The sequence below is a fragment of the Solanum stenotomum genome, chromosome 4, assembly GCF_019186545.1.
Source record: "Solanum stenotomum isolate F172 chromosome 4, ASM1918654v1, whole genome shotgun sequence".
Classification (NCBI taxonomy): Eukaryota; Viridiplantae; Streptophyta; class Magnoliopsida; order Solanales; family Solanaceae; genus Solanum; species Solanum stenotomum.
The window spans coordinates 11,267,802-11,281,976 of NC_064285.1; the positions used below are offsets into that span (position 1 = coordinate 11,267,802).

Sequence of the window (14,175 nt, forward strand, 5' to 3'; positions counted from 1 at the left end):
TCAGTGAATACATCAACATGAACATCATACAAATAATGATGCCATATTTTCAAAGCAAACACTACATCAGCCAACTCTAGATCATGGGTTGGGTAATTCTTCTCATGAACTTTCAACTGTCTGGAGGCATAAACTATAACCTTGCCATTCTGCATCAACACACAACCCAAACTAACTCTAGACGCATCAAAATATACCACAAAACCTTGAGTACCTTCTGGTAAGGTCAATACTGGGGCAGTAGTCAACCTCTTTTTCAATTCCTGAAAGCTTTTCTCACAAGCTTTAGACCATTGAAATTTCACTGTTTTCTGAGTCAACTTGGTCAAAGGAGATAAAATAGACGAGAATCCCTCTACGAATCTTCTATAATATCCAGCCAACCCCAAGAAACTCCTAATATCAGTTAGAGATATGGGTCTAGGCCAATTCTGCACTGCCTCTATTTTTTAGGTATCAACTTTAATTCCCTCTCCAGACACAATGTGGCCAAAGAATGCCACAGACTCAAGCCAAAACTTACACTTAAAGAACTTGGCATATAACTCTATATCCTTTAAAGTTTGGAGAACTACTCTGAGATGACTAGCATGATCTTCTTCATTCCTTGAATAGATTAGTATGTCATCAATGAACACGATAACAAACATATCTAAATAAGGCTTGAATACTCTATTCATAAGGTCCATGAATGATGCAGGTCCATTGGTCAAACCAAATGACATAACTAAGAACTTATAATTACCATAACGGGTCCTGAATGCTGTCTTTGGAATATCACATTCTCTTACCCTCAACTGATGGTAACCTGATCTGAGGTCTATCTTAGAGAAACAAGTAGCACCCTGAAGCTGATCGAAAAGATCATCAATTCTCGGAAGACGATATTTATTCTTGATGGTAACCTTGTTCAACTGGTGGTAATCTATACACATCCTAAGGGAACAATCTTTATTTCTCACAAATAAGACCGGAGTGTCCCAAGGCGAGACACTTGGTCGAATAAAGCCCTTATCAATGAGATCTTTCAACTGCTTTTTTAGCTCTTTCAACTCTGTTGGTGCCAGTCTATATGGCGGAATAGATATAGGACGAGTATCTAGAAGAATGTCTATACCGAAGTCTATTTCTCTCTCATGAGGGACTCTGGGATGATCATCAGGAAAGACTTCTGGAAACTCTTTTACTACTGAAGTTGACTGAATATGAGGTATCTCAACACTAGAGTCATTAACTCAGACTAAGTGATAGACACAACCTTTGGAAACTAACTTTCTTGCCTTTAGGTACGAAATAAAACGACCATTAGGCACTGTTGAACTGCTTTTCCACTCTATAACTGGCTCATTAGGAATTTGAAATCTAATAACTCGAGTTCTATAATTAATTGAGGCATAACATTCATGAAGCCAATCCATACCAAGAATGACGTCAAAATCTACCATGTCTAACTCAACTAAATCAGCAATGGTATTCTTGTGATTGATGGAAATGACAAAATCACGATATACTCGCTCAGCTAGAATAAACTCCCCAACAGGTGTAGAAACACAAAAGGGTTCACAAAATTTCTTAGGAAGAACATCAAACTCATTTGCAACATAAAGAGTCACAAAAGATAAACTTTCTCCTGGGTCTAGCAAAGCATAAACATCAAGAGTAAAGACTTTGATCATACCAGTGACAACATATGGAAAGTCCTCTTGCTCTTGATGACTAGTGATCGCATAAAGGCGGTTTGCTCCTCCGCAAGTACCGGAAGTAGCTCTTCTAGGTGCAGATTGATGAAGATTAGGGTCTATTGCCCTGACTCCCATTCCTTGCCGGTTCTTGGGGCATTCTTTCATGAAGTGACCCTCTTCTCCACACTTAAAAAAACTTGTGGAGCCATCGAGACACTTACCTGGGTGGGTTCTACCACACTTAACAAATGTAGGTGCCCAGTTACCTCCTTGTGCCACACTACCCTGAGATTGGGCAGGTCTAGCTCTGAAGTGTTGTGAATTCTGACTATTGTACTCACCTTTGTTTCTGGATGCAGGTGCACTAGCAGATGATGAAGCATGTCCCTTTTTTTTTTGCTGAAAGGACGAACTGTTCACATTACTTCTTTGTTGCCCAGACTAATTTCTTGTTTTCGCTTTCTTGTTTCTAAACTCCTCTTTATCCCTCAGCTTCTCTTCCTCAACCTGCTGCACATAGACCATCAACCTTGATATATCTATGTCACCTATTAGCATTGCAACCTTACCTTCCTTACTCGACAGACGAGACAGCCCAACAACAAACAAACTCATTTTATTCCTCATATCCACAACCATCTCCGGAGCATAATAGGATAGTTGGGTGAACTTCAACCCATACTCATGAACGCTCAAAGGGTCCTACTTAAGTGTGAGAAATTCCCGTACCTAGCCTCTTTCAATTCTCGGGGAAAGAAATGCCCCAAGAAAGCCTCCTCAAAACAAGCCCAACTCGCAGGTGGTGCTCCCTCAGTTCTACCCTCTTCAACTGGTCAAACCAACCCCTAACAACATTCTTCAATTGATATGCAACTAGTTCAACTCGCTCAGTATCGGTAACGTGCATAACATTAAATACTTTTTGCAGTTCCTGTAAAGATTTTGCACTCTTTTATTCTCACAAATTTCAACATTTTTAAAATTAAAATAAATTGATAAATCAATAGTACAAATTTTTTGGGCTCCAAATATTTCCGGGCTTAAAATAAAAGTTCTATTGGTTTCCACTTGGAGGTAGGGGCGGACCTAGAGTCTGCCGAGGGGGTTCACCCGAACCCCCTAGGCAAAAAATTACGTTGTATATTTAAGGTATTTTTAAGAATTTTTATGTTTATATATTGATTTTGAACCTCCTGAATATAAGATTAGAGGTTGGCTTAGTGGTTGAGAGGTTCAAACCTCAAATCTTAAGCACTACTCTTTTTTTTTTAAAACCCCCTTAATGAAAATTCTAGATCTGTCACTGCTTGGAGGCATACTCGCAAGTGAGTTGTATCACATAATTCAATATGGTGTCATCATATGTATAAGAGAATTCAGAATATGAAGTTTATGAGATTCATATAACGATCTTAAATTGATTTATACAATAGAAAAGAACTTAAAGTATCCCTAATGTATTAAAAAAATGACTCTCAAATAACGTCCTTCGACTTTTAGATCTACAAGTACCCTAAACAATTAGGTTTTGGTTTAAGGGTACCCCTCAAATAAATTTTGAATGTGGTCAAATTTTGTTCTTTAAAATAGAATGTGATCTATTGTGATTTGTCATATTTTTAATTTAGAATTAAATAGAACTTACTTATATTTTAAACTCATTTTGCTCTTGACCCATTTTCCCTTAGATCCCTTATACTTAAATGTAAACTTGAAAGAAAAGAAGTTTATGNTGTTTAGCTTACTTAGATAACACTTAGAGGAGTAGAAGCGTAGACACTTGATCAATATGAAATGAATAAAGAGATGTCATGTATTTTTGTACACAACTTTTAAATTGAACATTAACATGAGGAATTTATTATTCAGATAAATATTTTAAAATTATTATGAATTTTTTTTGAAAATGAATAAATTCTTTAGTTTACACAAAATCTCTCCATTGAAAGAAAATAATAAATAATTTTTTTTCATATATTAATTTGAGAGAGTGTACCAACATATTCTCTTAATTCTTTCATTCTTATTTATTTTTAATCATGATATATTTTTGAAACGTTTGTATAAGAAATATATAATTATAATATTTAGTTTTATCAAAAATGTTATTTGATGATCGTGCGCATGCATTTATATGATTTGTTCCTTTAGTTATATAAAAATTTATGATATTAAGTATATTGCATGAAAAATATGATGATAATTATATTTTAATAAAATCAAAATGATGAAATATATTTGAACAATTAAATAATTTTTAGTAATCTCCGCGCAACGCGCGGGCACGTATACTAGTTAGTTCTATAGAAGAACATAAAAAGCAAGAGAAGGTACAATATTTTTGGTGATATCATGAATTTATAGTGAATAAAAATTAGATGCTTAACCCATTTGACTAATTCATACTTTACCTATATTTTTATGGGTTGAATATGGATAAGCCATTGCGGCTGGAGCTTCCTTTGTTTCCTAATGGAGTGTCTTTTTGGCTGTGCTATTTCTGTTTTTGGGATTTGGGTCACTTTTGGACCCAAGTTTGTATCTAATGAATTTTTATTTGCTAATAAAATGAACTTGGTCCAAATTTTAATTAAAAAAAATTCATATTTTACCCATGTAAAAAATCACAAAATCACTCACACAACCCATTAAAATATGGGCGGGTTATCAAAATATGGGCTCATTTTGCCGACACTAGTTGTGTAGGTACATGTAGATGATATCTTAACATAAGCTTTAGCAAAACTTCTAACGACAATTGAGGATAATGTTGTGTCCGATTGATCACTAAGTAAGCAATGATGAAAATATAAATATATAGGTCAAATATGAGTTCTAAGTTAATATTTAGACTTTTAACCTAATAAAAACAATTGAAAAGGATAACTCAGTAGTTAAAGGTGTGCCAAATATACAAATTGATGCAAATTCAATTCCTGGATACATCACTTTTGTTGTTATAAGAAATTTAAATTAAAACAAAAGGCAACTACAAAAGCGTACTAGTTGCTTAAAAGTTAAAAGTATGTTGTCATTCATTGCAAAAGAACTTTTTGCTCTTATCTCTAATTAAGAATTCGTTTGGATTAACCGATTAAACATTAAGAGAATTGAAAAATATTTTAAAATGTTGAAATTATTTTTTAAAATAATTACGTATTTAAATAAAAGTGTTATTACTGATAATAAATAATTGATTGGTAAACTATTAAAGCGGTTGAACTGTTCTTGCAACTATTTCCTTCATTTCTATTTAGTTGTCATCATTTTAGATTCCACGTCCCGTAAGAAACTAGGTAAGTTTATCATTATATCCTTATATATTACTCCCTCCATCCCATTTTATATATCATCCCTTTCTATAAATAGTTGGACCACAATACTTGTCATTTTATAAATTTTATGCATAAATTACCATATTTTGCCTATTATACCCTTGACAGAATAGTTAATTAATCTTGTCATTTATTAATAAAGTTGACTTAAAAAAAATATTAAATAATGATAGAAGGGTAAAGTTACATCATTTCTTAATGCAAGTGCAAAGTAAAAATGTGACATATAAAATGGGACGGAGGGAGTATATTTTGTTTTTCTATATGTGTTGGTCAAATGCATAGTAAAATAGGAAGAATAGTGTCATTTATACACTGATTTTATAAAATGACAAGTAAACCTTCCCTTTGTTTTTGCTTGACACTATTTGACTTGGCACACTCATTAAGAAAGTAATTATTGATATAGATATTTTACCACACTATCTCTACTAATTAATGTGTAGTATTGAGTCTTGAAAATTGATATAGAGAATAGTATTTAATGCTAGGGATAAAATATAAAAAAATAAATTATTTTTTCTTGATATGTCAAAAGTGACAAATAAAAATGAAAGTTTATTTTAGAAATAAGTGACAAGTAAAAGTGAATGGAGAGAGTATTAAGGAACATATATTTTTAATAAGAACGACATGTAAATAAAAACGAAGAAAGTATAGACGAAAAATAAAAATTTATACATTTTTTTAAAAATGATTAATGATGAAAAATAGAAGAGATTATTTTCTTTTTATTTAGTCAAATGTCATTATTATGGTGTAGGGATTTTGGTGTGCTCCCTAGACCTGTTTATTCTCTTTCTTTTCTTTTTAGGGGATTATTTTGATTTGTTTTTTTAATTCATATTGAAATTTTGATTAAATTTAGATTTGCATCTAAAATTTTATATTGATGGATAAAGTATTTTTTAATGAAAATCCCATACTCATAAGAATTTAAATTCAAGACCTCAATTAAAGATAATAAATATTTACCACTCCACTACCATTTTTATTGATTAGACCTATTTATTCTCTGAATTACTTCTGGCCTTTATATCAAACATAAATAAATTTTAAAATGTTTATAATTTAGCAAAACACCCCCTAAATTGTGCTTTATAGAAAGAGTGAGTTATATATACAACGTATAAACAAATCTAAAGCGGGTTTTATGAATTCAATTAAACAAGTTTTTTTTGTTAATCCAAACAACATAATTGTGTACTAATTATTCCTAAAATATATATACATATAATAAAATTACAATTATTCTAAATTTAATGATCTTAAATTTTTAATTCTATCTCTCCTTTGACTAGTACTTGAGGTCATGAGTTTGGATCCTAGATTGGATTTTCCTTTGTGGAGAATTAGGTTGTATGATTAACAATTAACATCATGAATTAGATGGAATAACACTTATGTTAAATTATTATTAAAGAATGGCTAGAGTGGCCACATCATGAATCATATGTAATAATTATTTTTAAATGGCCTGACCAAATTCCATGTTCGAATGTGCCCACTAATCACCGGAACATTAGGGAAAGAGGGAAATTAGTTGACTACTTGAGTATTATTTTCTTCTCGTTTGATTTGAAATAAGTTATCCTGATAAGATATTTCGTTAAATATATAAAATAATTTATTTCATTATTTATATATAAATGATAAGACAAATAATCTAAACATTATTTAATATCTCTAATCAAACGCATAATAAATAATCATACATTTTATCCTGAAATTATTGTACATTATATCTCACGACAAAATATAACTTAATGGGAGTGACAAATGACAATCCAATAATGATCGTCCAACTCATTCCCATTTGTTTGATCAAATCAAATATAATAATAATAAAGAATTATTACGCTATCTGTCTTTTTGAGCTGGTTATAATTGATTATTGATTTTATATCTTCGAAGTTAATAATAAAATTAAGCCTATTATAAGCTCCTTCTTGTTTTAACTAGTATATACTGTCATGTACAAAAGTTAAAAGTTCTACTCCTCCGTCCCATATGAGTTTATCACTTTTCATTTTACACGATGCTTAAGAAATCATAAATAAAAAAATAATTCTATTAATTCACCCCTTAAAATCTTCTTGAAAATTTTACAAACAAATGTGAACACTTTAAAAAAAATTAATTGCAAGGGTAATATAGAAAAAAATTAATTAATATTTTCTTAATTTAGTAAGATGGACAACTAATAAGGGATAACTATTTTTAATATAATGATCAACTAATATGGGACGGAGAGAGTTGTAGACATTGAAAACTTGTGAGATTTTGTGTATTCAGTTCTAGTTGGGACTCTAGAAGAAGTATTTGATTCCAGTTAGATTTCTTGGATACTACTCTAATCCTAAACTTTAGTTTATGTCTATATAAATGTATTATATTTTGTTAAAAGATATTTGAAATATTCCGCAAATTCATGGAATATTCAAAAAGAGAGATCAAATCATCCTATTTCGAAAAATACACCACTACACTAATTTATTTTTTTGTCACTTCATAATTTGTTGCAAACAGGAGTATTCATAATTCAATCCTCTGAATTATTCAGCCCCCAGTGGAACATTGAGGGTAATATGGTAAAAGAAAAGAATTACAGTTACCCAGCCGGCAGAATGTAGGAGTTCCACGTGGCAGCTGAGGATTTAATGCTCTCCGTCTCAATTTATGTGATGTACTGAAACGTAAATTGGGAGGAAGAGTAGTAGTATTTAATCCATTTGAATGAGAATAATATTGCTCTTTCACTAAACCAATAATATCGTAGCCTTTTAGCAAATCAGAATGTTTGACGCATTGTTAAAAAGCAAGCTCTATACCAAATGGTGAGAATGTCAACTCTTTAATTTTCTTGGAACTGAGGCATAATAGTAGTAGACTCAATCTTTTTGTGTGTTTTGTCTGATGCAGCAAGTCTACAATCAAGCAAACAAAGACTCGAATCGAGATGATCAGAAAAAAAAGAGGTGCTATGCTGAAATATTTGAAGAATGATATGGCTGACCTTCTTAAATCTGGAGCTGATGTCAATGCCTACGGCAGGGTAATTTTCTTTTATTATAGCTATGTTTCGTAGTCTAATGTTCTAGTCATGAGAGGCAAATCGAAGATCTTGAGTACTTAGTATGTTCGGAATGAGTCTGATCTAATTATATGCATACATGTTTCAACTTTCTTATAATATGCTTGCTTAGTTCGAGCTGAAAGCAATAGAACTTGTTTTAGATTCGCCTTTGAAAATTGAACATATTTTGAGAGCAGTAGTGTTATTTTGGAGAATTCGATGATCAATAGATTCTAATGTAAAAGTTGTGTTAATGCAACAGGCAGATGGCCTTCTAGTTGAGCTCAATATCTCGAGCTGTTACGATTTCTTGGAACAATACTGTCTGCATATCTCGAGTCACCTCGCTACCATGAGTAAACAGAGGTAAATAGTGTTAACTGTGAGGTGAAATGGCCTATTGAGAAATAGGACTAATCACCTATTTTCTGTGTGATTGTTTGTTTTTAGGGAGTGCCCGGAGGAATGCAGAGAAGCTGTATCGACTTTGATGTTTTCAGCAGCAAGACTTTCCGATCTGCCAGAATTACGCGAACTGAGAGATATATTTACTGAAAGATATGGAAATTCCCTTGAATGTTTTGTGAATAAAGAGGTACTTACTCATAAGTCATAACATAATTTCACATAGAACTCATTTTAAACGTATTCATATTCGTTCTTGACAGATTGTTAGTAAGCTTAAGTCTCAACCGCCTACAAAGGACATGAAGCTTCAGTTGATGCGAGATATAGCAGTAGAATCTGGTGTAAGATGGAATTCAAAGGCATTGGAACATAAGCTATCGAAACCACAGATAGCTGTACATGTAAGCCTTCTATACAATTACAACAATTCAAGCATTGAAACATTGTAGTCACAAACAAGACATGCTTGTGACACTGTCAGTGTATAGAAGTTAAACGATTCTTACTTAGTAAGGGTAGAGTAATGTGGAGAATCGAAAGGAGTTCCTTTGTCCTTTTCTTGGCCTTCACATATTTTGGCTTCGATTTCATGTGTAGATGTTTTAAAACAAGTTTTTAGTTATGACAAAGTTCATGTCTAAGTTCTGCTTCTGTTTACCTTAAATAGTAGTTTCACTTTATACCTATCTTGCACAGGACTCGCCGAAGAGTCATAGTAATGAAGAGCACAAATTGCACAAGAAAATCGATGAATCAGCTCAGAGGAAAGAACATCAAAAGGCTAAGATTAATCATGAGAATGCAAGGATACATACGACTTCTAAGACGAAAAGGGAACATCATTCATCTCATGGGAGAAAAGAAGTCCCTGGCGATGTACGAAGCTTACCTAAGGGAAAGGAGATTGGCAAACAGAAAAGAGACAACATAAGTCACGCATCCAACAGATACTTAGATGACAAACCTCCAGCAAAAGATACTAAAGCGGATATCATTGGAAAAAATGGGCAACAAAGTGAGCGAAAGATCATTAAAAGTGTTTCTGAAGAAAAATCTGATGACAATACACCATTCTATTATAGACCAACTCAGCCCAGTTACAACAAGTCAAGAGCCTGCATTGTTAAAATCAGTTTAGATGCATCTCCTACCGGCACCACAGGGGAGACACACGGACATATAGAGATGAATCAGCGGGGAGTAAAGATTGTCAAAGAAGAAGATAGTTGTGTAAATGATACAATACAAAAGCCAAAACCGAAATCAGTCAGGACACGACTGCAGCCAATGCATGATAGTGAGGAGGATTCGGATAGAAGATTGAGACACGGAAAACATGGGATAAAAATTGCAAGTAGTGATCATGTTGATCAACGCGATGAAGAGGAAAAGATGATGGATAGGCTTCTAATGCACTACACTAGGAAACAGGCATCTAAAAATGAAGTTAAAACACCAAAATCAGTTGTTAAATTAGCTGAAGTTGAGAACAGTGAAGTATCAAGGAAGAGATCGATTCGTGTTGAATTAAAACAAGCAAGTCCTCCAGTGACACTTCGAGAAGGAGACACTCAAGCAAATCGCGATATGTTGAGTCCAAATGGGCATATACATCCCAAGCTGCCAGATTACGATGACTTTGTCACTCGACTGGCAGCTCTCAAAGGGAACTAATTAAGTTGTAGTAAATTAGATGGAATTAACCATTGTACCATTCTTCATATAACTAACTGTTTTCTCATCATATTCTTTATTGATTTACCTTTTAAAAATTAGACGTAACACTTTCAAATGTTAATATATAGTATCTAACTAAGAAAACAGAATTGGAACTTTCATTGAACAGAGAAACAGAATTACATTTTCTGAATTGGAAATCACATTATTCTCTAAATGCCTTGTGCAATACACTAAATGTCGATGAAATTGTATTTTGTTAGTGGTTCCTGTACGTATCAAATAATATAGCGCGAGACATTCACAACTTCAAATAACTTGTCTTACTAAGTTTAATGTGATGAGTTTTAGAATATATGTACAGAAATTAGTATAGGTCCTGTAAAATTAGAGAAAGAAAACTTCAGATTAATACAAAAGAACTTTTGGAACTAAAATAATTTCTAAATGCTATGCATTTCTATATATATCTTTGTTGATGTGGAAGGAACAACTGAAGCTCGACATATAGGACAATCTTTTTTCCTCAACAACCACTGTTTGATGCAGCCTGCGTGATATTCATGTCCACATCCAAGTGTTCCAATGATCTCTTCATGTTCGAATTTCATGTGACATATGGCACAAATTTCTTCAGTTTCCATTGGATTATTTACTCCATCTTTAGACACAACAACATGATGAATTCTTATTTTAATATACTTCAACATAGAGTCCTCCTCCTTTTGATCATCCATATTGTTACCCTCGTGATCATCAGAATCAAAGCGAGTCAGATAATTTGGCAGATTTATCCAATTTTGATTGTCTGACCTCAAGAGCCTATCTATCGAATCGCGATCACTCAAATTAGTAATATTTATTCCACCCTCCATGATTACAAGGGGACTTCTTTTAATTGCTGAAAGGAATAGGAGCAACAGAAATCAACTTATAATAAGTTCTCAAAACAATAAAATATTTATAGAGATGCATATATTTCCTAATTTGTTAATAAGTTGTATTCCTAGTTTTGTTTGAAATAGGATTTATGGATATGACCGATATTAGTTCCATTTATGGTATTACTTGGTAAATAGGTTTAATATCATAAACCTTTTGTTTTTGGAAACTTGAGTCCAAAGAACAAAGGAAATATTGTAAAAAAAAAAATCTCTTCGGATTTTCCCTTTCAAAACATGCAAACATTAATGTAACTAACGAGCGGCGTGCTTCTCTTATAAGAGAATATGATACTATCCCCCTCTTTTGGCACACTTGTTTGATGAGCTAAGTCTAAAGCTAGCCAGAGACCTAAAAATATAAGGTCGAATAAATTCATCCCTCTTTTACCTGTATTTGACTAGTAGAGCTAATAAACGACCCTTTTATCTATGTCGTTGCAAGTTCAGTCAGGTCTGATTAGAAGTTCCAAGGAACGAAACTTTTACAACAGTTTTTTCGTAGACGTTCACTTGCATCACATACATAAGCGTTCTTTGAACCGTGCAATAAGCCAATAAGGTCACCCATAACATAGCTCTCCCACTTGAGTTATTTTATCCCCATGCCTTGTTATTCAATAATATTGAAAAAATGGCAGCGTAAAGTAACAACTAGTATGGAAAGTTGGTCGCCTTTGAATGCCTTCACCGGTAATGAAACTGTGTCATTCCCACAACCATTTTGATATTTTGTTTATAGTTTTTTAAGTTATGCAATAGAAGTGGGGCTAGAGCTTGAATTGAAGTAGCGTCTTTGAAATATGAGTAGGCTTCTTATAAGGGCTAAGTGGCGCATTCGTAGAGGCAAATCTTATTTCCTTCTTCTATAAAAGCAAGTTTCTTTTATCTTACTCTTTCCTTGATTCGTCAATTTGAATTTATTTTATTCACGTTATTAAAAGACGGAAAGAGGAATTAACTTATTTGTTCTTTGTGGTACGAATTAACGCTAAAATTGGTTCATCAAGCAAGAGAATAAAAAATAGAAATATAACAAAATTACACCAAAATAAATAAATAGAGTACATGACAAAAGAGTTTGCACAAGAACGTCAAATACATGCCTAAATTAATTCTGTCATTAACACTATCACAAAAATTGATTGGATACTACATTATCACTATACTCAATCATTACTATATTTAATATGTTCTCTACTTTAAAAAAAGGAAAACGATAATTCCAAACGAAGAAATCTAAAAAATAAGCTTTTCGATGTTCGAGTATCAAGTCTCCGCTAATTCATCCTTGGGGAAAACTCTAGAAGGAACAGCAAATCGAGCTGGGAATGATCTAGAAAAATCCTGAGTGTCAATTAAGACTGATGACCCTTGATCAAAATTATGAGAATAAGAATCCGGATCATAAGTAAATCGCATTGACGATGACTTGGACTTGAAATTAGAGCGATGTTCAAATAAAGTCTTCTTCATCTTTTTCCATATTAATTTCCATGTAGGTATTTTCTTCTTCGATCTATCGTAACCAATATTATGTAAATCATCCATGAGAGAACAAAGTTAAGAGTAGTGTGGGTTTCTGATCTGATCTAATGTTATGGTAATAAGAGTGTTTCCCTATTTATATTGGAGAAATTTACTCAACCTCCTTAACCTCCAAGGTTTAGGAAATATATATATATATATATATATATATATATATATATACACTATTTGAATGGGATAATGATTCTCTTTGTTTTAAATTAACCGCTATGTAAAGTTGCGAATTTCTAAAATAGTTAGTCATGAATTATAACATGTACTTTCTATAAATAATAATTAAAAATTTAAGCAATAAAATTATATCGAAATTAAAATCTCATACATCACTTTATCTCTTTTTGTCTTTTTNCTGTTGGGAGGGTGGGGGGGGGGGGGGGGGGGTGTTCAAAGCCTCATTGTGCCTTTCATAATTTATTTGTTTGTTTGGTAGAGCATAAAATTCCTTTATCGATTTTATTACTTATATTTAGGACAACATTCAAACAACTTATTTTTAAAACTTAGATTTTTAAAAAGCATAGTAGGACAAACGTAAAATTTCATCTGTTTTACTTTTAATTGTCATTGTCCTTTTTTTAGAGTAAACTATAAGAAATTTGACTAATATTTTACGATGTATTTTTTTATCATATTGATATGCAAAAGAAATTACATTTTATAGTACTTTTTGTATAGTTTTTGAATATTTAATTTTTTTTGTTTAAAATATCAAATTAATGAATCTAATTTGACTTTGAAAATTAGTCAAATTGACTTTCGAAAAGTGTAACATGACAATTAATAGTGGACGGAGGCAGTATGATTTAAGACCAAATGAATCTTAGTATGCTATACAATAATTAATTAATTCATGGAGAGATTAACAGTTAAAAAGTTCTATTAACACATTGCCTTGACATTTCTTCAGTCAACGACCATGAGCCAAATCAATACAATAATTAAGTAATATGAACATGTCAACAAAATCTCAATGTAATAACTTAGGAGAATTTGAAACACAACATTTCTCAATGTATATTTCTTAAAAAATACATAACAATGATTCAAGCCGTTAATTTAAATTAGGAGAATTTAATAGACCATACAAAGAGTTAAAAAATATATTATTATTTCCTAAACCAAAAAGGTTAAGGAGGTTAGAGTAAATTTCTCCAATATAAATAGGGGAACACTCTTATTACCATAACATCAAATCAAAAACTCACTACTCTTAATTTTGTTCTCTCATGGATGATTTACACAATATTGGTTACAATAGATCAAAGAAGAAAACACCAACATGGAAATTAATATGGAGAAAGATGAAGAAGAATTTACTTGAACGCCGCTCCAATTCCAATTTCAAGTCCAAGTCATCATCAATGCGGTTCACTTATGATTTGAACTCTTATTCTCAAAATTTTGATCAAGGTTCATCGGACTGAATTGACAGTCAGAAATATTCTAGATCATTCTCAACGAGATTTGTTGTTCCTTCTAGAATCTTCCCTAAGGGATGAATTAATAGC

General features: G+C 32.2%; 1 protein-coding gene across 1 annotated transcript; it reads left to right on the plus strand.

The window, feature by feature from the left end:
* The first annotated feature begins 7,759 nt into the window (after nt 1-7,759).
* Nucleotides 7,760-10,307, plus strand: LOC125862507 (uncharacterized). Its single transcript, XM_049542598.1, has 6 exons — nt 7,760-7,854; nt 7,940-8,072; nt 8,356-8,459; nt 8,544-8,688; nt 8,762-8,902; nt 9,198-10,307. Exons 1-6 carry the CDS (start codon nt 7,814-7,816, stop codon nt 10,173-10,175), a joined length of 1,542 nt encoding a protein of 513 aa, XP_049398555.1. The 5' UTR covers nt 7,760-7,813; the 3' UTR covers nt 10,176-10,307.
* The last annotated feature ends 3,868 nt before the right edge of the window (nt 10,308-14,175 follow it).